General features: G+C 39.7%; 1 protein-coding gene across 50 annotated transcripts in view; it reads right to left on the minus strand.

Moving 5' to 3' along the window:
* Positions 1-26,472, minus strand: part of LTBP1 (latent transforming growth factor beta binding protein 1) — a 523,079-nt gene that overhangs the window by 164,520 nt on the left and 332,087 nt on the right. For all 50 annotated transcript variants that reach the window (XM_085019627.1, XM_085019610.1, XM_085019630.1 and 47 more), the window contains 2 exons: positions 12,207-12,309; positions 8,178-8,249 (listed from right to left, as the gene is read on the minus strand). In XM_085019627.1, coding sequence (XP_084875753.1) covers positions 8,178-8,249; positions 12,207-12,309 — 175 coding nt within the window. The remainder of the gene's footprint in view (positions 1-8,177; positions 8,250-12,206; positions 12,310-26,472) is intronic.

Here is a 26,472-nt window from a genome sequence, read left to right on the forward strand (position 1 = left end):
AATGTATAATATACGTAATAAACCACATAATCTCTAATATTATCAGACTCTCTTCACCAGTCCTCCTTCCCCTTCCCTCATCTCCTCCCCCTCCTCTTTTTTTTTTTTTTTTTTTAAATGGCCATATCCACAGCATGTGGAAGTTTCCCGGCCAGGAACTGAATCCAAGCTGCAGCTGCAACCTACACCACAGCTGTAGAAACACCAGATCCTTTAACCCACTGTGCTGGGCAGGGAATCAAACTGGCACCTCCTCAGTGACTCAAGCTGCTACAGTCAGATTCTTAACCCACTGAACCACAGCAGAAGCTCTACCAGTACGTTTTCATTAAAGTCTCTTAAGTTTAGGTGTAAAGTGACCTCACAGCAATACAAAGAGCTTCACTTTCTCTTTTCACTAGCAAAACCCACATACACATGATAAGACTCTACAAATCAGCAAGGGGTTATGCACTGATTTCCAAAATGGCCCAAATTCTCTGCCTCTCCACCCTGGCCTATCCAGCCCTAGGCAACCATAAGCTCATCCTAGACGCATGACTGAGCCCAGCCGAGATCTTCCCCATCTGGCCTGGCGCAGCAGAACGGTCCAGCTGCTTTAGGATGCTCCTGTTAAGGGGGAAGGGAGAAGAGGTGATACTGGAAGGTAAGCACCTTAGGAGGAATGTTCCAAAGAAAAGCGAGCTTAAAAAAAATCCAGCCCCTAGGCACATAAACATTCTGCTTGTTAAAGAGTTCTTGGCTAAAACGAAGGTACAATGGCTTGCTAATAACATGAGAGAAAAATATTTCCTTTAATGAAAGAGCAGACATACTTCAAACAGGAAAATGTGCTATAAAAATAAACAAGAAAGTATAGAGAACTCTGATTCCTAAACCAGACTACTTAAAGCACCTAGTAGGATAGTTTAATCTAGAGAGTAAAAGAATTAGAGAGCATCTAATATCCCTGCCGATGCCGCTCTTATTGAGCAAGGCTCTAAGTTGTGGTTTCCCCACCTCTAACAAGCAGATGCAGTTGTCAGGAATTAATGACCTGCAAAGCATGATGAGAAGTACTACAAACTACTATAAAAATGTTAGAAGCAGAGGGAGGGGAGCCTAGGCATCAGAGGTAGATTCTATTACCCTCCAGCTATGTCATCTTCCACCACTTAATTTCTTTGAGACTCAGAGCTCTTTCACTACAAGTTTTTTTTTTTTTTTTTTTTAATTAACAACACTCTTTATCTCACAGGATTATTGTGAGAATCATGGCATAGCTGAAGGGCTCAACCCAATGGCTGCCCTCAATAAGTGTTCAATTAGCACTAGCAAAATACACAAATAGGTAGGTAAAAAGATGTGTAGGCAATGACCACAAAGGAAATTTATTGTATTAGAAAAGAGAAAGGTATCCAGTTGTTCTTACGCAAGCACTACCATAAGGAGAAAAGTACCACATAAATAACATAAGCAGTAATTGGAAGCAGAGCAACAGGCAGCCTAAGTGGTTCTGCCTCAGGACAAAGTCTCGGGGAGAGCTGGGTGAGAACCCAAGATTACTAGAGGAAGAACTTAGGTTAGGCACCAAAGTTCATCAGGACTGAGTGCTGGAGAGCATAGGAAACTTTGACCACTTATGGCACTGGCTGTGTCAGGATCACTGTCACCGAAAATATATTGATGTCTACAAGTCATCACTGTCTCCCTTGTTCCTGGCTCCTATCACTGCAAAAAGGGCCACAACTGGGTGAGTGGGCCTTGAAAGAGAGGGCAAGACAGGGAGGGAGAGTAGAGAGCACCCATACAGTTGTTCCTTGGTATCCCTGGGGGATTGGTTCCAGGACCCCCTTCTCCCTGCATAGACCCCCATATCCATGAATGCTCAAGTTCTTTACATCAAATGGCATAGTAAGGCCAGCCCACCACTGACTGTGCTAGTTGAAGAAATATACTAGCTCCATGAAAATTTGGTCTCATTCTAAACTCTTTGAAGCAAATTAAAAATGCCAATAGAGGAACAAACAAAATTCATAACATTAATTAATAAACAAACTATATGATTTTCCCACCTATTTAAAATAAAACCTTGAAAAGAACTGACATTCCCTAGCCACTAGGCACTGTGCCAAACAAATTTCAAATCCATCCTGCTTCCACCCCCAAATACCTTTGCAATCTCACCCACCTCCACTTGTGGGACTTGCCATGCACAAGCCTGGTGCATGTCCTCACACACCTGTGTCTTAGTTCCTGCCAAGCCTAATACCTACCCTACCCCAGAGCATCATCTTTCCCAAATTACCATTGTTTAAGAGTAAAATTATTTTTCTACACAGAAAACTCAGAAGAAACTATTTAAAACCACAGGAGTTAGTTCTAGAAACACAATATTTTACAAAATAATTTTGCTCAGAGTCATAGTCAATATAAAATACCCGCAGAAAACCTAAATAAAAATGTACAGGGCCCATGTGAGGAAAAATATACTACTTAACTGGCCTTCATGTGTTTTCAAATTTATAGAGAAAAAGAAATAAGGAAGGAGAGGAGGGAGTTCCTGTCGTGATGCAATAGAAACAAATCTGACTAGGAACCATGAGGTTGCGGGTTCGATCCCTGGCCTCGCTCAGTGGGTTAAGGATCCAGCATTGCTGTGGCTGTGGTGTACGCTGGCAGCTGTAGCTCCAATTAGACCCCTAGTCTGGGAACTTCCATATGCCATGGGTGTGGCCCTAAAAGCCAAAAAAAAAAAAAAAAGAAAGAAAAGAAAAAAAGAAATACACTCTCAAACTTCTACTTATATGTATATATAAATACTTATTATTATTATTGTATATATATATAAGATTGGTAGGAAATATATTTATGTATATGTAAATATATTATTATTATTATATATGATTGGTAGGAAATTTAACAAAACATATCAATTTGATAATTTTATTTTTTATACATTTCTCTAGTTCCTAAATATTCCTACTTATAAAAATAAATCAAAGGTTTTTTTGAAGGAATATATTTTTAATTGCCATTTATGACTTTCTAACTCGACGGGAATTTTCCTTTAAAATTTCATAGTGTTTGGGTCATTTCTTACAGCGCTTACTACCAACTGCCTTGATGTTTTAATCATATGTGAGGACAGTGATCTTTTTAAGGGTAAGAACTGAGTTTTATCAATATATTTCATAGTGTCCCCACTAAATTGTCATTAAATACCTATAAAACAAGTGAGTGAATGAATGAATGGAACACTGATGGGCTGCTTAATTACAATGGATAAAAAGACTCTCTGTGGATACAGAGAGTTAATTATATAATTTGAAGTTTTCTGATAAGCTTTTCAATATCCTTAAAGAAAAATAACTTATTATACATATATTAAATACCACATTCCAATATTGAGTTCTTAAAAAAAAATTCAATCTTGATACAGACACACTCTTTTTTTTTGGCTGCACCCACTGTATGCAGAACTTCCTAGACTAGGGATCGAACCTGTGCCGCAGCTGTAACAACACAGAAACCTTAACTGCTAAGCCACCAGGGTACTCCATGGATACATTCTTTTCTTTCTTTTTAAAGAAACACAGTAAGTTCATGCTTTGGCATTCATCCCTGTGCCAAACATACAGCAATTACAGATAAATTACAAAAGAAAACCTAAAAATGAGATCAATAGCCCAGTAAGCCTGTAATGGCATAGAAATGCATGGTAGTGGGTGAGCCACTTGAACCTCTGGGTCTGCTGTCTGGAGAGCAGCAAGGGAAGCCAGGAGTTTATCAGCTGAGGGTAACTAAACCTGTCCTAGCAAAAACATCCCTTCCTCAGCAACTGAAATCTGGCTACACTTTCCAAAAGGCTTAAAAAGTTAAATGCATGAAAATAGTTTTTTAGTAGTAAATCAAGAACAGGTTAGCTACGAAAAATAATTAGAAACCTCAGAAATGAAAAATAATCTTAAAATTAGAAGTGTGAACAGATGGGATAGAGTCTATATAGGCAGAGTAAAGCAGCAATTAGAAAACTGGAAAACAGAACTGAGGTATTCATGCATAATGCAGCAAAAACAAAAGGATAATAGCCCAAAAGACTTGTTCAGAGATATGAAAAATAGAGACGATCCAACACTCATTGAAGAGGCGTTTCAGCGAAAAAGCACAGTGGAGAAGCAATATTTGAAGAGATATCAGTTGCTCTCAGGTGGATTACGCACTCTGCCTCCTGAATAAAATCAAGATAAATCCAAATATAAACAAAGTCCTGGTAAAACTACAGAACATCAAGAGATGATCTCCACAGAGAGAAGGATTATCCAGAAAGGAAGTATCAAAAACTAGTCAGAAAGACACTGATATAACATAGTCAAAAGTATTATTGGAAGATAACTGTTCAACTATAATTGTACACTCGACTAGTCTCATCATAGAATGCACTCAAAATAAAGTTATTTTCAACGTATAAAGTTTCTACTTCTCGGTGGTTCTCATTTAAGGAACCATTTAAGGATATGACTTCAAAATATACAGTAGCAAATACAAATGCAGGATACCCACGTAAATGTGAATTTCAGATAAATAATACTTTTAAAAATGTGTGTCCCAAATTATTTGCTGTTTATCTGAAATTCAAATTTAACCGGGCTTCCTCTATTTTATCTGGCAATCCCACCACAAAAGAAAACATGAACCCAGAAAGCAGGCAGAGGACACAAGAAACAACACTGAGTGCAAAAACTAATGTCAGTAAATTCACTTAACTACGAACTATATGGGGAAAAAAATTATTTCCATTAACTATACCTCTGAGAGTAATTTCCAAATGATAACTCTTGTGTAAGCCTCAAATCCACTTCCTTTTAAATATGCAAGAAGTTGTCATAATGGCCTTTGGACATTTCTACATTAAAAGAAGTGGAAATCCAATAACCGTTTTCCTGGCATGTATCTCAAAGCCTGTTATATTGTAAATAGGGCATGCAATTAATCATAAGAAACATAAGAAACTTGTTCTAAAGTTGGGAATCACTTCATCTCACCCTACCTGTCTATTTAAAACAAACAAACAAACAGTTGTACTTTTTGGCATGAATTCTGGAGCGAAGTATCACGGCACTATGCCACAGGCCATATTATTTTCTCCAGCCAAGTAAGTTTTCTTGAGGGTCTTTTCCGTACCTTCTGGCCCCCTCAAAGCACTCAAAACTGGTTTTCCTCTATGTGTTCGCCATACTGCAGTCAGAAGCAGTTTTTTGATAATCACTATGAGGTGTGAAATGTAAGCTATAGTCTAGCAAGCTTTTCATAACCAACAAGTCCCAGGCATGGCTTCCCTATGTGGATTATTATTCAAGATTGGTGAGTTTCATTTAATAACAGAGATATTCCTCTGAAAAAAACGATCTTTTCTGTGGTTCAGATAAAATTCAATTTCAGATGGACTTTGGGGTGCTTTTTATCAAAAAGGAGTCCTGCAGTAAACGTTTGGTAGATTATTATTGTGTCTTGGCATATCTGTTTTGTAAATTTACTTTATTAAAGCAGAATGACCAGTGTAATGAAATGATGCCAAAAGAAAGTTATGTGGACAGCTCTTTCATATTTGCTTTAAAGGGCTCATCTGGAGTCAGCTGAAATTCAGCTAGTTGGACGAGTGAACAAAGCAAATTACGTCCTGCTGATTCGAACTGATTTAATTACACTCAATCCAAAGGGCAAGACTGATGTCTTATTCATCATTCATCATATAGCCTGAGTCTGTAGCTCAGGAGTGTCCCGCCAACTGATGTTTGTGGATGATGGAATATTAAGTTTTTAAGATTATTCATGAAAAAAGGAATACATGCACACTGGCTCCTAAAAATGTACATGTCTTCTAGCTAGGTATTCTGGCATAACCCATGGCACCTTGGCACAAGCTAAAAATGTGTGAAACAGTAGACTGATTTCATACCTATCAAGTATTCAAACAGGTAAGTGATTTTAGCATATCAAAAAAGAGAATACACAATGAAAAGAGTGAAAAGGTTTCACTACATAGACTGGTGCCCACGTAATTTCAGAACCCAATCTTAGTTTTTAAAGTTAGATTTACACCTAATTTTGAAGGACTCATTTATTTCATGTCAAACTAGTGGGTGAATAATCAAAACGCTGAGAAGCAGTAGAAAAGCAGGCGTTCCTACTATCATTTCCATAAGGTATTACTTCAATTAATTCTAGGTCTACCTCAAACCTCTAGCATAATAATGAAATGGCAAATGCTGGCCTAGATCTACCAGGAGATTTAATTGTATTGTTTGTTATGATAAATGAAGCAAATTATAGCAATTCCATAATGTTGTGGGGAGTAAGGAAAGGTTTTAGAGCTCCATGTGTGTATATGTAATAAATCATTCCTTTGAAAAGATAATTGCAGCACTAGAAAGGAGGGGAAAAAAACCCATTTTTAGGGCAATTATTTCAAAGCTCCTCAAATTAACTGGTGCACAGTTGGTTCTTTGTTACTGAGTGCACAACATGAAAATTGTTTCAGGACATTAATTCACTTAGTGGAAGGAAATAATGTAATTCTAGTTATTAATCACTTTAATTTTAAATGTGCTTTGTAAACTGAGAAGACATTAAACTCTAAGAACAATCCAGAATGCACAAGTAACTAGATGGTTAATGGGCTCCTTTTGAAAAACTTCAACATAAAATCAAAATGTTTCAAAGAACTAGGAAAACCCAAGTGTACATATGTAACACAAAATTCTATCCAATTTTAGGGGCCAATAATATCACAAAGGGAAGGAAATTAAGCCCTTCTCTCAAAAGCAATTTTAATAGATTATGATGAATGAAATCATATTATTTTATGAGTCAATCTTCTCTGTAGTATAATTTAGCAGTACCTTTTTGAGGCACCATGAAATAGAATTTTCTGTGATATTTCACTCCAGAATCCATGCCGAAAAGTACAACACTGTTTTGCAAATATCCTCCTGAGACAAATGTTAGCCAGGATTATTTGGTGTTACAGAACATCAGTGCAAATGACTGAGGTGGAACCATTTGATATGCTCAGTATGAACAAAATTTGCTAAAGGTCACTCCATACCAGCCACACTAGAGGAGGAAAAGACAAAACAAACAAAAACAAAAACAAACAAACAAACAAACAAAAACTCAGGGAATTATTTAGTGAAGTCAGAGGATATGCGCTGTGTTCCTGACATGGATTTTAGTTCACTAAGACTGTTAGAGGCTATTTCTCTGTTTATTTCAAAGTACACATATTTTCAAGTTACTACTACCACCACTTTCAACCCAGACAAACAAAGGAAAATTAACTAGACACCTCCCAAAGTAACTGAAATGAAATTTGGTACTGCATATGGGTACTGAACTAGGCATTGCTCAATATGATTTATAACCTCAGTTCTATTTAGCCACAGGAAGGAAAGTCATTTAACCAGTCTGGGCTTGAATGTCCCCAGCTTGTAAAGTACAGACACTGGTCTAGACGATTCCTGAAAGGCCCTCTGCTGTACAACGCTGCAGTATGTTTCAACAGACAGTGAACAAAAGCATGCAGAGTTTTATCTTACTAAGAAATGTGTTCACTCAGATAGTTAATACCTGAATAAGGCTGCTAGCAACAGTCTGATGAGGGCAAAAAGACTCTGCTGCTGAGTCTTATGTCAGTAAAGAACTAGAGCTTCTAGGTACATGTATGTGCTCACATGTGCACGTGCCCATGGATGGAGAAGAGGTGACTAGTATGGAGTCCACAGGGTACTCCGTAATGTAATCCCATCTCCCGTGGATTTCATCACAAACAGATAAAAGGGGGGAAAATTCCATCAAGGTTTTTAAAATTTTATTTTTATTATAGTTGAGTTACAGTGTTGTGCCAATTTCTGCTGTACAGCACAGTGACCCAGTCATACATATGTATACATTCTTTTTCTCATACTATCTTCCATCATATTCTCCTCCAAGAGTTTAGATATAGGTCCCCGCCATCAAGTTTTAATGGTAGTGAACCAAACACTGAACTTCCGTTTCCTAAATGGAGGGAATAGGAGGTGGTGCCCTGTTTGACCTTCACACGCTGGCTAAAGAGCAAAATGTGGCAAAACAACTCAGGATTTTAAAAAGGCAAACAACTGCTGCAATCATACGCAAGTGAATTCAGTCACTCTTACCTTGACAGAAGGTATTGTTAACCCGTTTATAACCCTGTAGACATTCCATCATTTGGTTATATCCATGATAGGCTGGAAAGAAGAAACAATTCTGTTAACATTCTTAAATTCTTATAACCCAAACTACTCTATGTGAGAACCAAAGCCATATAAAACATCAGTAATCTTATTTTTAAGATACCAACCCAATGTGTATCCATTACTTTCATACTGCCCTTTTTAAAATTACACTTGATATTTTGCAACAGATGTAAATCTCAATTAGTTATCAATTTTGATGTAAATTCCAAAAATCCTAAGACTGTTCCATATTTTTTCCTAATTAGTGAGTATTTCTTACAAAAAAAAAAAAAAAAAAATTGGTTCCTGCCCAATGATTAACCACAAGCAGTTGAATTTTCTTCTGATAGGGTGACTATATATCCTGGTCTGCCTGGGACAGTTCTTGGTGATGCCTGTTGCTCCAGCCAAGTTCATTAACAATGCTCCATTTCACTCTCAAAAGTGTCTTGATATAGACAATAATGTATATGTGTGTCTTAATTATAGGTTCACATATTCCAGTTATAAGCTGATTCTTACTACTATGAAGTTGGGAAGACTAGTGGGTGATGAGAGGAAGTTGGGGGAGGTAAGGTGTTGCTGTGAACACTCAGAAAATTCACCAGCAACACAAATGTCTCAGTCACCAATTTATCAAAAAATCCTGGTCACTGAAATTCTGACATACTAAAATGATCCTGAGCTCATTCTTGGCATAAGTTCTGGAACCAAGCTGACCTGTTCAAATCTTTGATAGCTGTGCAACCTTAGGAGACAAGCTTCCTGGGTTTCAAATGGAACTCTGTACAATGGGAATAGTCACATCTATTGGGCAGGTTGGGGACTTTAGAGATAATTTATGCAAAATGCCTACTGCAGGGTCTGAAAAAATAAGCACTCACTAAATGACAGATGTCATTGTTTCCTGCAATGAGGTGGTTCTTTTATTAAGATGATGACTAACAGAAGATGGGCTATAATCAAAACAGGATAAATGGTTATTAAACCACTTCAAAGACCTGAAAAAGAAGCCAGGAAAAAAAGAAGAAGAAGGAGAAGAAATCTGCAAGTAAAAATGAAATTTTCTTTTGGAAAGTAAAATTATTTTGCCCCTAACACATGCTCTTTATTCTCACCACTAATGAATAGTGTGAGTATTTACAAGAGGCATTCCTCTCCTCTGTTGCTTCCTTTCTTTGCTGTATTTCCCCCACCAGAAAACAGTTAAAGTAAGGAGTCTGGGAATATTGGGTTAAAAGAAAAAAGGCTAGTAACGTGGGGTGTCATTCATTCAGCCCCTTGAACACGTGTCTAGTCTTGTCCCATAAAACAAGGACACTCTGTAGCAGCTTACCTACAGAGATTGTGGGATCTCTGTGAATTGTTCAAAGGCAAAAGAGAGATCATATCTTGTTTAAAATTAACAGTCGTCTACCTCAAAGGCAGAAAGCCAGACCAGATGATCTCTTAAAGTCTTCTGTTAGGTTTTGATGTTAATTCTCTTGTAAAAAACTTTTAAAACACAAGTAACTTGTTCATGCTAAGTACCTTTTTAATAGATTACAGACTCTTTAATGAAATCACTTGCAGATTTAAATTTAAGTTTCCACAGTAAGAACTGATCAACAAGGAAAGGTCTTTCTGTATGTGGCTAAACAAAAACTTCAAACATTAAATAAAAGGCACTTGAAAACTAAAGTTTGAACTACTTTGAGTGAAAAAAAAAAAAAAAGCATGGAACACAAAACCCTAGCCTATAAAGCCAAGGAAAGTCTGCTCTCTTCCAAAACAAGTATGATTTAGAGAGTAGTACCAACCAAGGAAAGGAAAGTTTTTTAAATGACACAGGAAGAATGTGACCCTGAGTGTGTTTCTTGGGAGTGAATCATGTCACAGGACAGCACAAACGGAGTAAATGTCAAGAGTTAATAGTTTATTTCAGTCATAATCCATGTTGCTCTTCATGAAATGGAATCAATCTCTTCAATTTACACATTAGATGAGCCCACGTAGGAACTTATTTCCATCAGCATTTAGTTAAAAGTGATAGCAACTTTGTACTTTCACGTTCTACTTAAATTATTATCAACATTATCATGTAGAGCCAACAAAACCATATAAAGCAGCAAATTTATCCCCAGATGATACAATTCTAGAGAGAAAATGACAGAACGTCAGGAATACAAGTTAGGGATTATAAAACAAAACAAAACAAAAAAGACAACACCATGATTCCCTTTACTCCCAACTTCTGTCCCTGGTCTTACAACTTACTTGGAAATAACAGGAAAGGGGAGAAGCTCAGCAAAAGATACACAGGGAAGGGGAGAAATGGACAAGAAAAATGAGAGATAAAATGGAAAAAGTATAAGAGAGCATATACTTAGTCCTAACCCAGGTTGTAAGAACTGACCTTCTCTTTTTCAGTCCTTAGACGCAGCAATGGGAAACATACCACCCTTCACAATATTCCTAAAGACAAACTTACCCAAAAATAAAGGGTAGATATTTTTTTAAAAGGCAATGCTTCTTCAGTATTTTAGCTATTGACTCATTTCACGATCCATGAGCCTCCACAGCAAATGACACAGCTAGGAGTCAAACTCCTAGCACTCGAAGTCACAGCAGATGTCTCCTACATGTCCCTTCGGTCAGGGTGCCACAACAATTTTAAGCAAATGGATCTTTCAGTGCAGCGGGGTCATCACACTCATGATTGAAACCCAGAGAAAGACATTGTCTCACTACTAAATGTCCCTGTTTTTATAGTCCCCTCCCCACCCATGAAGACTTCATTAATTATCAGAAACTTTAGAAGGTGTTTCCAAAAATTATTCAAATATTCCTCTAAAGGAACATAGCATTAATTATTAACAAAAGTAACTGAAATTAACTTTAGATATCAAAAGATTTAGAGAACATAAACGGAGAGACAATTATTTAAAACAAATGATGATGATAATGACGGAATAATAGTATGTAAGACAAACCCATGGAGCAGTGATTCTAAATGGCAGATTCTAGATTGAATAAGTTTAAAAGGCAGTTGAGAATATCAATCAAACTAACAGATGTTTAAAGAAGGGTAAACAAAAATTATCTAATTGGAGCAAATGAGAAATTCCTTGCGCTGTGAATTATTTTTAAAAAATGATTAAAAACTTCAAATAAAGCAAAAAAATGATGACAGAGAAAAACACTACTTGCTTTCTTGCCAAAAACATGATGAATAAGAGGAAAAAAGCTCAACTTAAAACAAATTATCTCTGTCTTTCCAAAAAGTATTAGGATGAGTTATCCAGAGTTATTTAATACTATATTCAAAAATTGGGAAAAATAGAAAGATGTAAATATGGATTTATTCAAATAAATAGGTTCTGAAAAATAAATTTTAAGACCGATCAAAGCACATGGGTGTCAAGAGAGATTCATGTCATTAGAAGCATGATAGTCAACAGTAGCGAACAAGGAAAAGGGAAAAGCACTGTGTCCTAATGATTCTAGGTTTCTCTTTGGCGAATCAGCAACCAATCATTTCTCCACTTTAGCTTTTCTTCCAGTGAAATCTGAAAACCTATAGTGTAATAAAAACTACAAGGTAAGTTGTGGATATTAATAAAAATTTCATTTAAGAAATGTAACTTAAGAAACAACTGCACTGACCTTTTACAGGGTTTGAAATATTTAATTACCATTTTAAAAGAGACCTGAGAAATTGGAGCCTACTTATAGCACATGGCCTCTTAAAAGACTTAAAAAAAAAAAAAATCAGTCATCCAACTGGACAAGGCAGCTGATAACTGTGCTTATTACAAAAGAGAATTAACATGAAAGCTTTCTAAGGTTTCTGGAAAGGCAAATTATCGCTCTCTGTTCTATAGTTCAATGAGATTTCTTTGAAAGTCTAACATGGTCTCACCATTAGGACAGTAATCAAAAGGAAACAGGCTACATTAACCTGCAAAGGAATGATGAAAGGTCACTTACACGGCTTCTTGGGGCATTTCTGGCATTTGTGAAAGCCCCAGGAGGTACCCACAGTTCCACAGCAGTCCTCCTGCTTTGAAAGGCCAGGGAGCGCTTTGCCACACTGCAATGATGAGGTGTGAAATATGAAGGTTAATTGAATGCAGGATGCCCAGCTCCAGAGCACTGCTGTGCTTCACAGCCACATTATAAAACAGTTTCCTTGTTATCGACCCAGAGCTGGAATGGGGGTGTGGACTCTAACACCTCGGGACAACACACCAGAACACAATCAACAGGACACTAAAATAAACAAGCATCGTCCCAAGAGCTCCTTGGCATTTAGAGTCTTAAGAAAATCTGTCACTGTTTAGGGCACTTTATAAAACATAACTTTCCGATGCCACTGTTTTCCTTAGTAAGAACCTCGACCCTTAGAAGATAAACTTTTTAAAATTTGCGTTTTAACTGTTGAAAATCTCTGCCATGGACCTTCAGGGAACAGAGCTGTAAGGCTGAGGCATTTGCAGACCTTGGGGATGTGGCACAGATCCCATCTACAAGAAACCTCTGGTCCTCCTGTAACACCAGGGCCCGGGCAGGGATAGGATATCATCATGGGCTGAGCCCCATCAGCCTAGGCAGAAACGAAGCTTCCAGACATCCAAGCAGCCTGACCCAGGGAAGTCAGCCAGGCTAGAACAGTACTGGCAGTTGAAGTCAGGTCAGCAGGCAGTAGAGCCAGGCTTCAGCGGCCACCTGAGCAACACGAGTCAACAGATGTAAAGATCTGTCTCATCTCCTGATTGAACAAAGTCAGAAGAGGCTGAGAGGCAGGGGCCTGAAGTTTGAGTAACTCAGTGGGGTTGGGAAGGGTCAAGGGAAAAAGATTCTGCTCTGTGCTCCATTCCCAGGCTGGCTGTGCAGCAAGAGCCCCCTGACTCTTCATCCTTGCAATGCCCCTTAAGCCCACTGCCCAGATCTTAGAGGTCCCTCAGCCTTCCTCCACCTCGGTCTCTACAAGATTCTCTGAAGGGTTTCCCGAGTCATCTTCCAAGGACAATTCTTATCACATTACTATAGTAATCAAAAACCTCCAGCAACTGTCCATGGTCTAAAGACTGCAATCTCCCTAAGGTTGCAGTATAAGGCCCTTCCTGTTCTCACCTTAGACAATCTTCCCGTCTCTCTGTCCCCTTCCGCCTCTCTACATCCATCCTACAGGTAAGCTGAAGGACTCCTTACCTTCTGTACAAGCCGTCTCTCCAAAAGCAGTTTCTCCTCTCTGGAATGACCTTCCTTTTCCTTTGCCTGCTAAGCCCCAGCTTTGTCTCCTAAGCCCCAGCCCTGGAGAACCCACACCATGAAGCCTCCTGTCTCCTCAATTTCAATGAGTCCCTCCATCCATCCTCTTTATGCCAGGGCACTTTCTCTAAGAATTCCGCCACCTTCCTCTGCTACACATGTTAATCAAACTCAGATGCATCTTATTGATCTTCATATCCCCACAGACAGTACACATCACACATTAATGCTCAATAAATGCCGAAAGAAGGAAGGAGCAGCCCATCTGAGAAACCAACCAACTGGTTGCTGCCCATTCAAACAAGCAGGGCTTCTGCAAAAAAACAATGGAACTTTGCCAACTCGCCCAGGCTAGTGAGCGGAACTCGGGGACACAAAGTTGGGGCAGGTGGTGACTTGTTGAAGGGCTGCAGATAGTAGACACCAGTCCCCTGGCAGGACTCCAGGGACAGCGCTGCTTCCCCGCAGGGTCCACCGTTGCAGCATTCTGACAGAGGCTTCAAGCAGCTACACGTCCAAATTGTAGAACAAAACTAGAGAAGGCCAAGCTCAACTAATGAAGTTTCAGTTACGTCATAGCTTTGAAGGCCTTTGGGTTTTGTGAGTTTTGATGATTTTGACAGGATGTCATATGCACTCCAAAAACAGGGTATGATGAGCAGGGGGAGGCGAGGGAGGTACAGGGGAAGGAAGAGTGACAACATGTACAGAATAAGAAGCTGAGGGAAGAAAAGCACATACCGACTGGATTCAGGGAGTTTCCAGACTCCCTCTGGTCAATCACAGAAGACTTACATCTGAAATATGGAACATGGAAGAGGGAAGGAAGCTCCAGGCATAAGACAGGAAACAAAACGATGTTAAGAACCCAGAGCTCTCCACTGTTGCACTCTGCTGCCAAAGTGTGCTTACACTTTATTTCCAGTTTTATTGGTCAGATTTATGTAAGACACCACTGCACATCGCATGTGGACCATTCTTGTACCAGACTCTCCAGGCTCTTCTCTTAATCAAGCAAAACTCTCGACACGTGCCAATTTTATACGCTCCCAATTTTAGTAGCAGTTAAAATCCAATTTTCACCTTGGATTCCTAGGATGTTTTATTTGGGAGGGCAAAAATCAATCATTTTTCCCGACCAGGCCTCAAAAAAGGTACAAGGTTTTCATTACAAGATTCAGGTCACTTTATCCCATAGTTTTGTTTTTGCAGGTCCGCTGCCAAGAGCAGCCCAAACCATCCAAATCAATTAAATAAATGGCAGCGTAGGCAGTACCATGACACTGTGTGTTCTTCTCAAATCTGGGCCTGCGTAGTCTGAGGATAGACTGCAAGGGAGGAAGTCAGGCTTGTAACAAGGCACAAGGTTTCCTGTATGACCCTTTAGTTATTTAACTATGCAGAGATTCCGAGGTGTAGCTAGAAACTCTATCAGAGATATCTCTATGGCCAGATGCAGGAATCTCACACATGAGACTCCTCAATGCCACTAGGTCGTACCTGGGTGTAAGAAGCTTCCAGAGCAAAAGAAGGTGGACAAAGGATCTCCCCGCCACACCCAAAGGCCATCTTGGAGATAACCACATTGCAAAGGCCGTTAGAGTCCAGAATGTCCTCCTCTCAGACTGGAAGGTTCTACTTCTCCACGAGACATCATCACAGGGACATAGGCTGACTCTGCAGAACTCTACATTTTGATTCCCAGATTAAAGGCACTTTTACAAGTTAACAACACAAATGGAATTTTTTCTATGTGACTCTCTCGCCACATTTTCAGAGAAAGCCTGTCTCTCATTTCAAGGCATGTCTTACAAGACATCCAGGAGATATGGGCTAAATTTGTAACCCAATATTTTAGCTATATTTCAAGTCAAAAAGAAAAATGTATCCTGTCCATTGAGCAATGTGATATATAGCTCCTCAAAAAGCTCACACAACCTCAAACTGCAGATCAAAGGACACTATAACACTATAACCCTGCAGATCAAAGGACATCCATGACCCACCAAGAGCAGCCCAAACAGAACAATGAAGATTCTGGCAATCCCGTCCTGTGAGGATCAGGTGAAGAAAGCAGAGATACTAAGACAATGTGTAGCCATGGTGGCAGAGTTCAACTATGGTAAATTTGTGGCCTGAAGCTAGTTACGTGGTGAAGGTATGAGCAGGACTAAAGGCAGCAAATCACAGGAAAGAGGGTTCAACTCGCTAAGTGGGAGCCTTTTTCAACACTTAATCTTCAACAATGGAAGAGGCCAGCATCTTCACTGGTTATGGAGGCTGGAGGTCATCTCTCAGGAATGTCCAGGATATGAAGGAGATGATTCTCAGGGTTTCTGCCAGGTCAAGGGCAGGTTCAATACGCACTGATGGGCTGTATTACTTAATTTAGGAAATGCAAATTACAACACATGAGAGTCAAACCCAAGTACTCTGCTGCTCTGGCATCTCTACGAGGACTGTGTCTGGGCAGATTCACTCCTCCCCATCTCCTGTGTTTTACCTCGTCCCACAAATCAACATTCCCAGAGATGTTCACCCCAGTCTCCTCCTAGAGGACTTATGAAAACTAGGTAGAAAAGAGAAAAACAAATAGAGCTACTCCCAGCCCTAACCCCATGATTCTTAGAGGACTGGGTGCATGAAAAGAATTCATCTATTCTTCCCAGCTGCCAAACTGATTCGAACTCTATGTCAGAACATAAACTTAAAAAAAATCATTAAAATTATTCCATGAATGTTCATGATTTGACTTTTGCAGCACCAAATTTTTGCAAACAATGGTGTGAAAGCCTTTAATTGTTAAACACTGTTAAGAATTAACAGGAATTCCCATCATGGCTCAGAGGAAATGAATCTGACTAGCATCCATGAGGATGCAGGTTTGATCCCTGGCCTCGCTCTATGGGTTAGGGATCCAGTGTTGCCATGAGCTGTGGTGTAGGGCGCAGACACAGCTCAGATCTGGCATTGCTGTGGCTGTGGCGTAGGCCGGCAACTACAGTTCTGATTTGACCCTAGCCTGGGAACCTCTATATGCCATGGGTGTGGCCCTAAAAAGACAAAAAAAAAAAAAAAAAAAAAAAAAAAAAAAAAAAAAAGAATTAACATACTGCAAGATAATGTACTTTTCTAAATCCTGACCTAATTGAGAATACTTCTCTGTAGGCTTATCTGCAATACTTAGGTAAAAATCCTCAGTTGTATAATACCATTACCACTTTCCTGATAGTCAGAATAAAGCTATTATGACAGCTGGTTTTAGATCTCCCTATAAATATATGAGCTGGAATGATAAGCTGTGAACTTATCATGGCTTACAATTTTTGTCAATTACAAACTCACCACTGGAGTTGTATCAGAGATGAAGAGTAGCTCAAAGAGGTTGTGATAAACACTGGGGTGTGATTTCAAGAGATACAATTTTCAAACCTTAAAATTACTGGTACCTATCATAGCCTCATTTCAAGAACATTTCCTACACTGGGCCAGTGGGTCTTCCTTAGGAAAAAGAAAAGATCACTGGATTGGAATCATTCCACTTGGATGTTAATCCCAGCTGTCATGAGCAGTGAGATGTTCCACAGATCATCCAGCCTCTCTGGACTAGTAATGAGATAATGGGACAGTAATTCCAATTTCAAAAGGATTGTGGTGAAATTAAATGATGCATGTCCAATCACAGGTGATCTTACTCCATGAGTCCCTGCGAGGGGACCAGAAAGTGACCTTCTGGGATGTGTTCTGTACCTGGATACCATGTTTGGTAAGCAGAGCATAGGCTGGATCTGTGCTGTCATCCTCAGCTTTTATCTTGTGTTGACACAACCTATCAAGTGTTACAGTGTTGGCCAATCTGTTAGGTTCTCAGGATACATTTATTACAGGAGTTCAGATATTTCGCCAATAAAAGGGCCACTTCATGAACTTGGCTGTCATGTCAAGGAAACACTAAGTCATTTAAAATGATAATACTGAAATATTCTTACAAATTATAGTTTAACACATGTATACAGCTCATTTTATTGTGTTACCAGGAACCATCATACAATGAGGTATAAAATACTTTGAGTTTGAACAAAGAACATTTTCTCTAAGAGATTAAGGCTTTGGAACCACAGAAACAAATAAATAAAACCTGAAATGCTAAAGTGATACAGATTTTTTATTTTGTTCTTTTTTACAGCTGAGTATATTCCATTGTATACATGTACCACATCTTCTTAATCCATTTGTCTGTCAGCAGGGAGTTTGGGATTGGTAAATGCAAACTATTACATTTAGACTGGATAAGAAATGAGGTCCTACTGTACAGCACAGGGAACTACATCCAATCTCTTGATACAGAACATGATGGAAGATAATATGAGTAAAAGAATGTATATACATATGTGTGTGTGTGTGACTGGGTCACTATGCTGTACAGCAGAAATTGATACAACTCTGTAAATCAACTATATGCTAATGAAAAATTTTAAAAAATACAACCAAAGTTTTCTAAAAAGTGCTACAATTTTTTTTAATGCTTCTAGAGATTGCACCAAAGTAAACATGAAAGAAGAGAGAGACTGATTCGTTGCAACTCTTTCTTGCAAGAGTATGCAGAGCTGTGTTGAAGCAAGAACTGAAACAAGGCAGTGACTCAATGGGCTGGACTGAGGAGAGAGATTCCAAAAGATTGGAGCAGCTTTAGCGAAGCCCAATCAATACCTAACACCAACTGGAAGGGACCCCAGCGCAGGGCTAGGGGGAGGACAGAGGGAGGCAGGCCAAATGCAAAGCAACAGCTAGCCAGTGGGGAAAGTCAGAGAATGAGGTGGAGCTAAGACACAGAGAATTCTCCCAATCTGGGATTCAACTTGTAGTTGGATAACAAAATAAATCTGGAGACAGGAAAAAGGAAGGGTCAGTTTCTTCTCCCTAGGCAAAACAGTTCTGGATTGCTTCCAAGGATAAATTTTGTTTCTTCATAGTAGTGTGGCAAACACAGAAACGAAGAAGAGGAGAAAAAGATTAAGAGGTTTATAAAAGGACAGTATTCTATATCTGGTACTTCCCCTCAAAAGTAACAATTATGGGACAGAGTATATCATCCATGGGGAAAAAAGGGAAAAATTTTATTTTTAAGGTCAACATGATCAGTAATCAGAGGGCCAAAAGATAAAATTAGATAATTACTCAAGGCCCATTGACTATGCTTCACCTCCAATAACTAGCAATAGGGATCTTTTAAGTTTACCACAAATGATCTCTTTCCCCAACGAATGCTCTCCCCAACAAGAAACGTCCCAACAAAAAGCAAACTCTGAGGCATCTCCATGTTTGGCAGAATTAGTGCTTTATGATTGTGAAATTGACCTTCCCACATAATCTGACTCCCTGTGGGCCCAGTGAAAAGCAGTATAAAGATTACCCATAGCTGAGTCAATGACAAGAGCCTAACTTTTGAAGTTGGAACAACACGGGGCCAAACCTTCACTTCACCTATCACCACCTACATAACAGTGAGCAAAACTCTCAACCTCTGCCTTCCTAGTTCCTCTATAAATGGAATTAGACTTGTTCATTTTCAAAGAGCTCTCAAGAAAACTGAGTCAACACGCAGAGGGAGATTCTACATGAAACAGCCTCTACGTGAGACAGCCACATGGCCAGCAGGCTCTCAGCTCACAACCACTGTTAGATCCCTACATCTGGGTCTCTCGGTTAAAAGCCTGAGCTTACTTAACAAATGGCCAAGTAATCTAGCAGTTACTCAATACACTATATCCGATTCAACTTATAGAGAAGTGATGCATAAAAATAAATTGCATAGATTTAGAAATTTAAGAAGAAACAACATATTCTAATGATTCTGCTAAAATTGTTCAGGTTTTCACAAAAGTGTTCTGACCAGTAAAAAAAAGCAGCAGGGAATAAATACTGTGGAGTTTGTGGTTATCTGAATTTCATTTTAATTCTACGTTGTAAGGACGACATGGTATCACTGAATAAATCAACCAGTCAATATCAATGTTCAAACGGCAGACAATTTAACTTCGGGGACAGCAAGATCCTTCTTGCCATACATCATGTCTTGGTGCCAGAGGACCAAGATCATGAAGCCAAAATAGTGGAGCCTACTCTGCATCCACAGCCCAATCACAAAACACTGCAGAACATGGAACTCCCTAAGACAGGTCCCCGAGAATATGTCTGTTCTTTCAGGTTCAGCTGTTATGAACTGAATGTTGGTGTGCCCTTCCATGCAAATGCTTATGTGGAAGCCCTGATCCCCAATGGGATAGATAATATTAGGACGTAAGGGCTTTGGGAGGTAATTAGGTTTAGATGAGGTTATGAGGGTGGGGCCCTTGTGATAGGATTAGTGCCTTTTTTTTTTTTTTTCTAGGGCTGCACCTGCAGCTATGGGGGTTCCCAGGCTAGGGGTCTAATGGAGCTGTAGCCACCGGCCTATGCCAGAGCCACTGCAACATGGGATCCGATCCCCATCTGCAACCTACACCACAGCTCACAGCAATGCCTGATCCTTGACCCACTGAGCGAGGTCAGGGATTGAACCCGAAACCTCATGGTTCCTAGTCAGATTTGTTAACCACTGAGCCATGATGGGAACTCCAGGACTAGTGTCCTTATAAGGAGATGAACAAAGACCAGGGTGCTTTCTTTCTCTACCATAGGAAGACAGTGAGAGGGTAGCCATCTAAAACCAGGCGAAGAGCCCTACCAGGAATTGAATCTCTCTACCATCTTATTTTTAAATTTAATTTTATTGAAGTATAGTTGATTTACAATGTTATGTTAATTTCTGCTATATAGAAACATGATTCGGCTATAAATATTCACATTTTCATTCCCATATAGGTTATTACAGAACATTGAGCAGATTTATTTCCCTGTGCATAGTAGGTTCCCATTGATCAAAGCATTACTTTTTAATTAAGCTTTAATATCAATTCCTGGGTTTGATGCTTAAAGACAATTACCCATTGGGCAATGATATTGACACAGATGGAGTAAACACAATATCACTAAAAATATCTTTATATTCTCAACTGTACTAAGGATTTTTGGTTCGCATGCTATACATGAATGATGTCATCAACATCTTGATTTTAGGCTGCCAATCTCCAAAATGGTGAAAAATAAATTTTAGTTGCTTGAGCCACCCAGTCGATAGTATTTGTTATGGCAGCCTAAGCCAGTGTGTACAGATAGCAATGGTTTTATGGGAATCCTCCACACTCAGAAGAAAGGACCTATCAGCCTGGATGGAACAGTGGAAAAAAATACTGGAGGTAGGGACCAGAAAGCCTCAGTTTCAGTCCTTACCAACCATAAACTCAATATAAGATATGAAGCAAATTAATTTCTCTCTGGACTTTTCCTTACCAATAAAATTTTAAGGAGAGATTAAATGTTAATATTCATTGATATACCTATTCTATGATTTTATGAAGATCCTAGTACAGGGGTGAAGGTAACCAGGTAGCTATGGCAGAACGCTGTCCTCCATCAGGGCAACCGTGTGAAGGTCAGTGCTCCTTAAATGTTCCCTGTCTGCTGGGTTGATACACTAGATTCCCTTCTGCCACATGTTCCCTGGTCCTAACATCATAGCCTGACCTGGACCAGCATCATCAGTGATAACCAGAGCAGGCTTCCTTGTCTGGACCCCATTTCACACCTTCCCCCTTTCCTACTAGTCAGTATTCACAAAAAAGGGCAGCTCTTCCTGAAGAGAGTTTTATCTATTAAATGACTTCTTTCTAAATTATAAGAACTATAACAGATGATTACCAATAGGCAACATATCAAACATTATTCAAGACAGTCATGGAGATGCAGATTTTCCATGTCGGGAGCTGTGACTCATTTTGGTTGATCGGCCCACACAACACAGGTGTCTCAAATTGTTCCAAGTGTACAACTGCCATGTTCACCTCTACCCACACCCAGAAACACCTTCTTTCCAGCATTCTGGCAAAGCCCCAGGTATTCTGGCAAACAGAAGCAATACTCTTGGTTCTATGAACCTGGCTGGGGAATGTGAATCCCATTATTTGAAATCCTGCACTGCTCATAAAAACCAGAATGAAGACCCTCATGGGAAGAGCTCTCACTGTATGTAATGGAATGATTAATCCACCCTCTGTCGCTGTTCCTCTTGTTTCTATCAGTCTTTCTGCTATGACATAAACACATCTCCGCCCTGGCAAAATGACTTCTACCCATCTTCTGAGCAAAACAGTCTTCCTCTAGCTTGTGGACCAACTATGGCTGAAAAATCAAACTAGAAAACCTCATGAGAGCTCTTCAGTGTCCATGTACCAGAACATTAAATATGTTTATTTCCATGTGCCAATAAGAAAAAGGGTCCAAATCTCTGAACCCTATCACTAACACAACTAGAGCAACATATTTGATTAACTTGTTCTAAAGGCCTGTTGTCATAAAGGAGACTATTGTACGATGGAGCACTGGCAGGGTAACAGGCATTGTCTCATAAGAAGAAGAGGAAAACGCTTAAATACTTCCAGATTTTCTAAAAGAACTTGTAAAAAATTTTCTTTGGCTTGAGCAGAACATTCTTTATAGGCAAGGCTAATTTTTTTTTAAGTCCACCCAGCTTTCATTTATTAGAGTAATTAAAACAATGTTAGGCATTTGGGGTATCTGATACAACCCTAATCCTCTGATATTTCAGGGTATTGATTTTACAAAGTATCTACTGTGACTAGGGCATTAACTGTTGGAAATGTATCCACATTGATTTCTGACAGTGTATTTGTTTAAAGCCTACTGAAGCCAAACCATGGGCTTCAAGGAATTCCAGACAACTACTTGAGTTTTATGAAACGGTATTTTTAAAGTTACACGAAGGCAAAAATGGTTCTAAAGTAATATAAATGGGGGAAAAAATTCTTAAGCATGAAACTTATGATTCTCCTTGACATCTTTTCTAAACAAACGATCAAATTTGGGCTGCCTCTTTTCTCCACCTCTACAATGATTTGAGCATTTCAAGAGTCAGATCTACCAGGCTGTGATGTGTGTCTTGCTATTCTTAAACTGCAAAGAGAATGATTGTGTTTTGTCATGATTACATTCTGACAGATTTCTCATTAGCCTTTCCTGGCAGCAAAATGCTACTTACATCATAAATCCTAGTTCTAGATAGTATGAAGATGAACTTTATCCTAACTTCCATTACCAAGGATACTTCCTTTATAAAGACAGACTCAAGCTGAGGGGGAACTAAAGATGGGCATGTAGGCATATAGCATGGTTATTACAACTACAGCAATCAGATCACTCCCAAATGATGAACATAAAGGCCTATTTTCCCCAATGCTTATTTCTAGAACTATATTAAGAGAAATTCTCTCCATGAAGCTTCGCTGCTTGTCAGTTTCCTTTTTGTTGACACGGAGACACTGAAAGGAACAAAAAAACCATTTGGGGCCTCATAGCCCTATGTAAACTGTAACACGTGCCTCATTTGGTGAAGCTTTCAGTTTTTCTGCATCTCATCCAAGTACACAGAACTCAAAACTAATAATTACCTGTGGTTTGGTCGCAAATAGTGTAGAAAAACTGAATGCCACATAGTAATAGGTTTCTTTAATTCCCTATGAGCAGGGAACCAGGTCTCTCTTGACCACTGCTCTCCCACTTCTGTCGGGAACATTTATTGCTCAGCAGAGAACCACCCGCCTCCCCACTTGTTCCACTCCCAAGGGCTATTAGTCAGCGTGGACTTTCGTAACAAAATCCCACAGGCTGGGTGGCTTCGACAACAGACATTCATTTTCTCCCCTAGGCCTTGAGAGTCAAAACCCAAGATCAAGGTGCCAGCATGGCCAGTGCTGGTGAGGACTCTCTTCCTGGCTTGCAGGTAGCCACCACCTTGCTATGCCCTCAGGAGGTGAGGAGAGGGAGCTCTCTGGCATCTCCTAATGCACGAACACCAGTCCTACTGTATCGGGGCCCCACCCTTACGATTTTACTTAATCTTAATTACCTCTTGATATTTTAGCTCCAAATACAGTCACACGAGGGGTGGGGGCTAAGACTTCAGCATGGGTCTCCCATGCTATGGGAATTGAGAGGCCCTGTCTTCTTCACAGCACAGGAGCAACATGCTGGACTCTACCACTGGCCTGAGTCCCTAAGAGATGTGTAGCACAGCCCCTGCTCACCTGTTAAGACACTTAGTACATACCAAGCTTTAGCTTTTGTTGTGTTTATTACTGCAGCACAACCTAGCCTACCCTAATTATTAATATATTTATCAATGACTTATCTGTGCCCAGTCCTCATGAAAAGCGCAAGCTTTTGGGGAAGGGAAGAGAGGCACAAAATCACCTGCTCAAAGACAAAATTAAAATGGTCTGATTGGGTTCTGCATGCAGTAAAAAAGGTCACAAGGGGAGAGAGCAATATGGTTGAAGATGTTTTTTCTTTTTCTCTCTCTCTCTTTTTTTTTCCTGAACCCACAGCATATTGAAGTTCCTGGGCCAAGGATCAAATCCAAGCCACCCCTGCAACCTACACCACAGCTGTGGCAACACCAGATCCTTAACTCACTGTGCCAGGCCGGGGATCAAATCCACGCCTCAGCAGCAACCCAAGCCTCCGCAGAGACAATGCAGGATCCTTAACCCACTCCTGAAGAAGGATAAAAGGCTTTTTGGAGGAGCTAACATTTGTCTCTCAACTCAGGGTGGATTCAAAAGATCATTCTAGGTATTAACTGTATTAGATGTGTGTACAGTTTGTTTTGTCGACAGATCCTGTGAATATGGGAATATCAGTGGCGTCTAAAGAAGAAGGATATCAAAATCATCACAGAGGACTGAGGGGCTAAAAGAGGCCTTGGTAGTCTTCTCAGCCGAACCAGCTATTTGCAAAATAATGAAATAGAGGGCCAGAGATATGTGGAGTTCGCCAAAATGGAAAAAGATCTATGGACTTGGAAATACCAACACAAGCTAGTCCCCCCTCACCTCTCCAGTTTTACTTCAATGGAAGACAAGAATACTTACTTCTCGTTTTGAAGTTGTGTTGAAGGTCAAGTAAGGCCACAAATGCAAATGTTTCCTATCAGCTGTTTTATAAAAATACACTGCCTTACTAAGATGCCTGCCCCAAAGCCAAAGAACTTTAAGACCATTTTCTTAACTCCATCAAAGCTTGCATATTGTAAACCAGACTGCTTCAAAGTATCCTCTTGAAAGCACTGCTGTCTTTGTTCTGTGTATTTAGAACTCTTCTGTCTGGATTTCAGGATTCTCTTCAGGGCTTAAGACGTGTTATTTTAAATATCCTCAATGATGGCAAATCCCTGTTCACTAGAGGCTGAACTGGCCATGGAAAGCTTTTGTAAGCTTCCTATATTCATGAAGAATATAGTAAATGGGTGAGCTGCAGAAAATCAAAGACTAATTTTTATGTGCGGTTCACCAACTGGTTCCTAAACACTTCCTTCAAACCAATATCAAAAATGCACAATAGCAGTATCATGAGAGTGAATGCAGTCTTAAAGAGTGATCTTGCTGAAACAAGATCCAAATTCATATACAAATTCTTTTACATACAAAAGGAGGAAAAAGTGGAAGGATGAGAAAAAAACAGTATTATCATCATTGTGGGGGGAGGTGCAGGGCAGAGTCAGGGAATCCTTTTGTTGTCTTTCAACATAGGGCGGTGTTGCTTTTTTCACTACAACTTTATGAGTCAGGTTCTAAAGAATTGGTTTTTGGATTTTTTTTTTCCACTTCAGTTTAGCAAATGTCATTCCCAAGGGCTTGTGTAGACAAAGCCAAGAAATACCAGCTGTGACTCTTCAAATATTTTTGTAATGTATAGAGCCTAAACCAACCATCAATTCAAGCCACGGTCTATTAAAAGCACTTCCAACATGCTCAGCACTGTCATCTTCCAACATAATGACCACAAAATCTTGCCACTTTGCCAATATCAGAAGTGAGGTAACATGCATCCACTCTCAATTGCCCTGTGATTATCTGCAAAAACGAGTCTAATTAATAGATACAGCATTTTAGCAAGCCCTAGGGTATAAAACATGGAAATGTGATATTTCATGTCATGATAAAGGCATTTTTCTTGCCAATAAAATGAATAACACCTGAGAGGACAAAAGAAGCACCAATTTAGGAGTTTCCTTCATGGCTCAGCGGTTAACCAACCCAACTAGGATCCATGAGGATGTGGGTTTGATCCCTGGCGTCACTCACTGGTTTAAGCATCCGGCGTTGCTATGAGTTGTGGTGTAGTTTGCAGATGTGTCTCGGATCTGGCGTTGCTGTGGCTGTGGCATAGGCCGGCAGCTGTGGCTCCAATTGGACCCCTAGCCTAGGAACTTCTATATGCTATGGGTGCGGCCCTAAAAAAAAAAAAAAAGGGACCAATTTGTTTGTAAGTGAACATGTGGAAATGACAGCCCAAAAGACCTTAGCCTGAGTATCCGGGCAGTGGGCAGGGTGACATCTGGGTCATCGCCCATTCTCTGATGTACTCTACTACAGTTTTAAGAGTCTATATTTTGATTACCATAATGTCTCAGTCCTACAGTCTCAATCCAGGTAAAACAAGCAGTTCTTACCACCACTGGCAGAAGCCCAGGGCCATGGAGACACATTCTCTTTCACATGCAGTGCATTTCCCCTCTGGATGTTAACCCTGTCTTTACTGACCTTTTCAAGGAAGAAAGCCCCTGCACAGTCCATCTGGCAGAAGTAGTTGGAGCCAGACCAAGTGACACCGTAGAGGTTCAGGACCCATCACTGCGATAAGTGTGACATCTTCAGTGATAGCCTCTGCTGTTGCCACAGGTAAGGTTTGGCAAGAATGGCTATTTCAGAGTCACTGGAGACAACCAAACTCACTAACACTCAATTAAATATTTCTTAGATTATGCCAAAGGAGTATTTGAGTGGGACACACACACACACAAAAA

This window comes from Sus scrofa, chromosome 3, assembly GCF_054392235.1.
Source record: "Sus scrofa isolate SSC_HxYL_T2T_F1_AM1 chromosome 3, Sscrofa_HxYL_maternal_Yorkshire_Landrace_v2.0, whole genome shotgun sequence".
Taxonomy (NCBI): Eukaryota; Metazoa; Chordata; class Mammalia; order Artiodactyla; family Suidae; genus Sus; species Sus scrofa.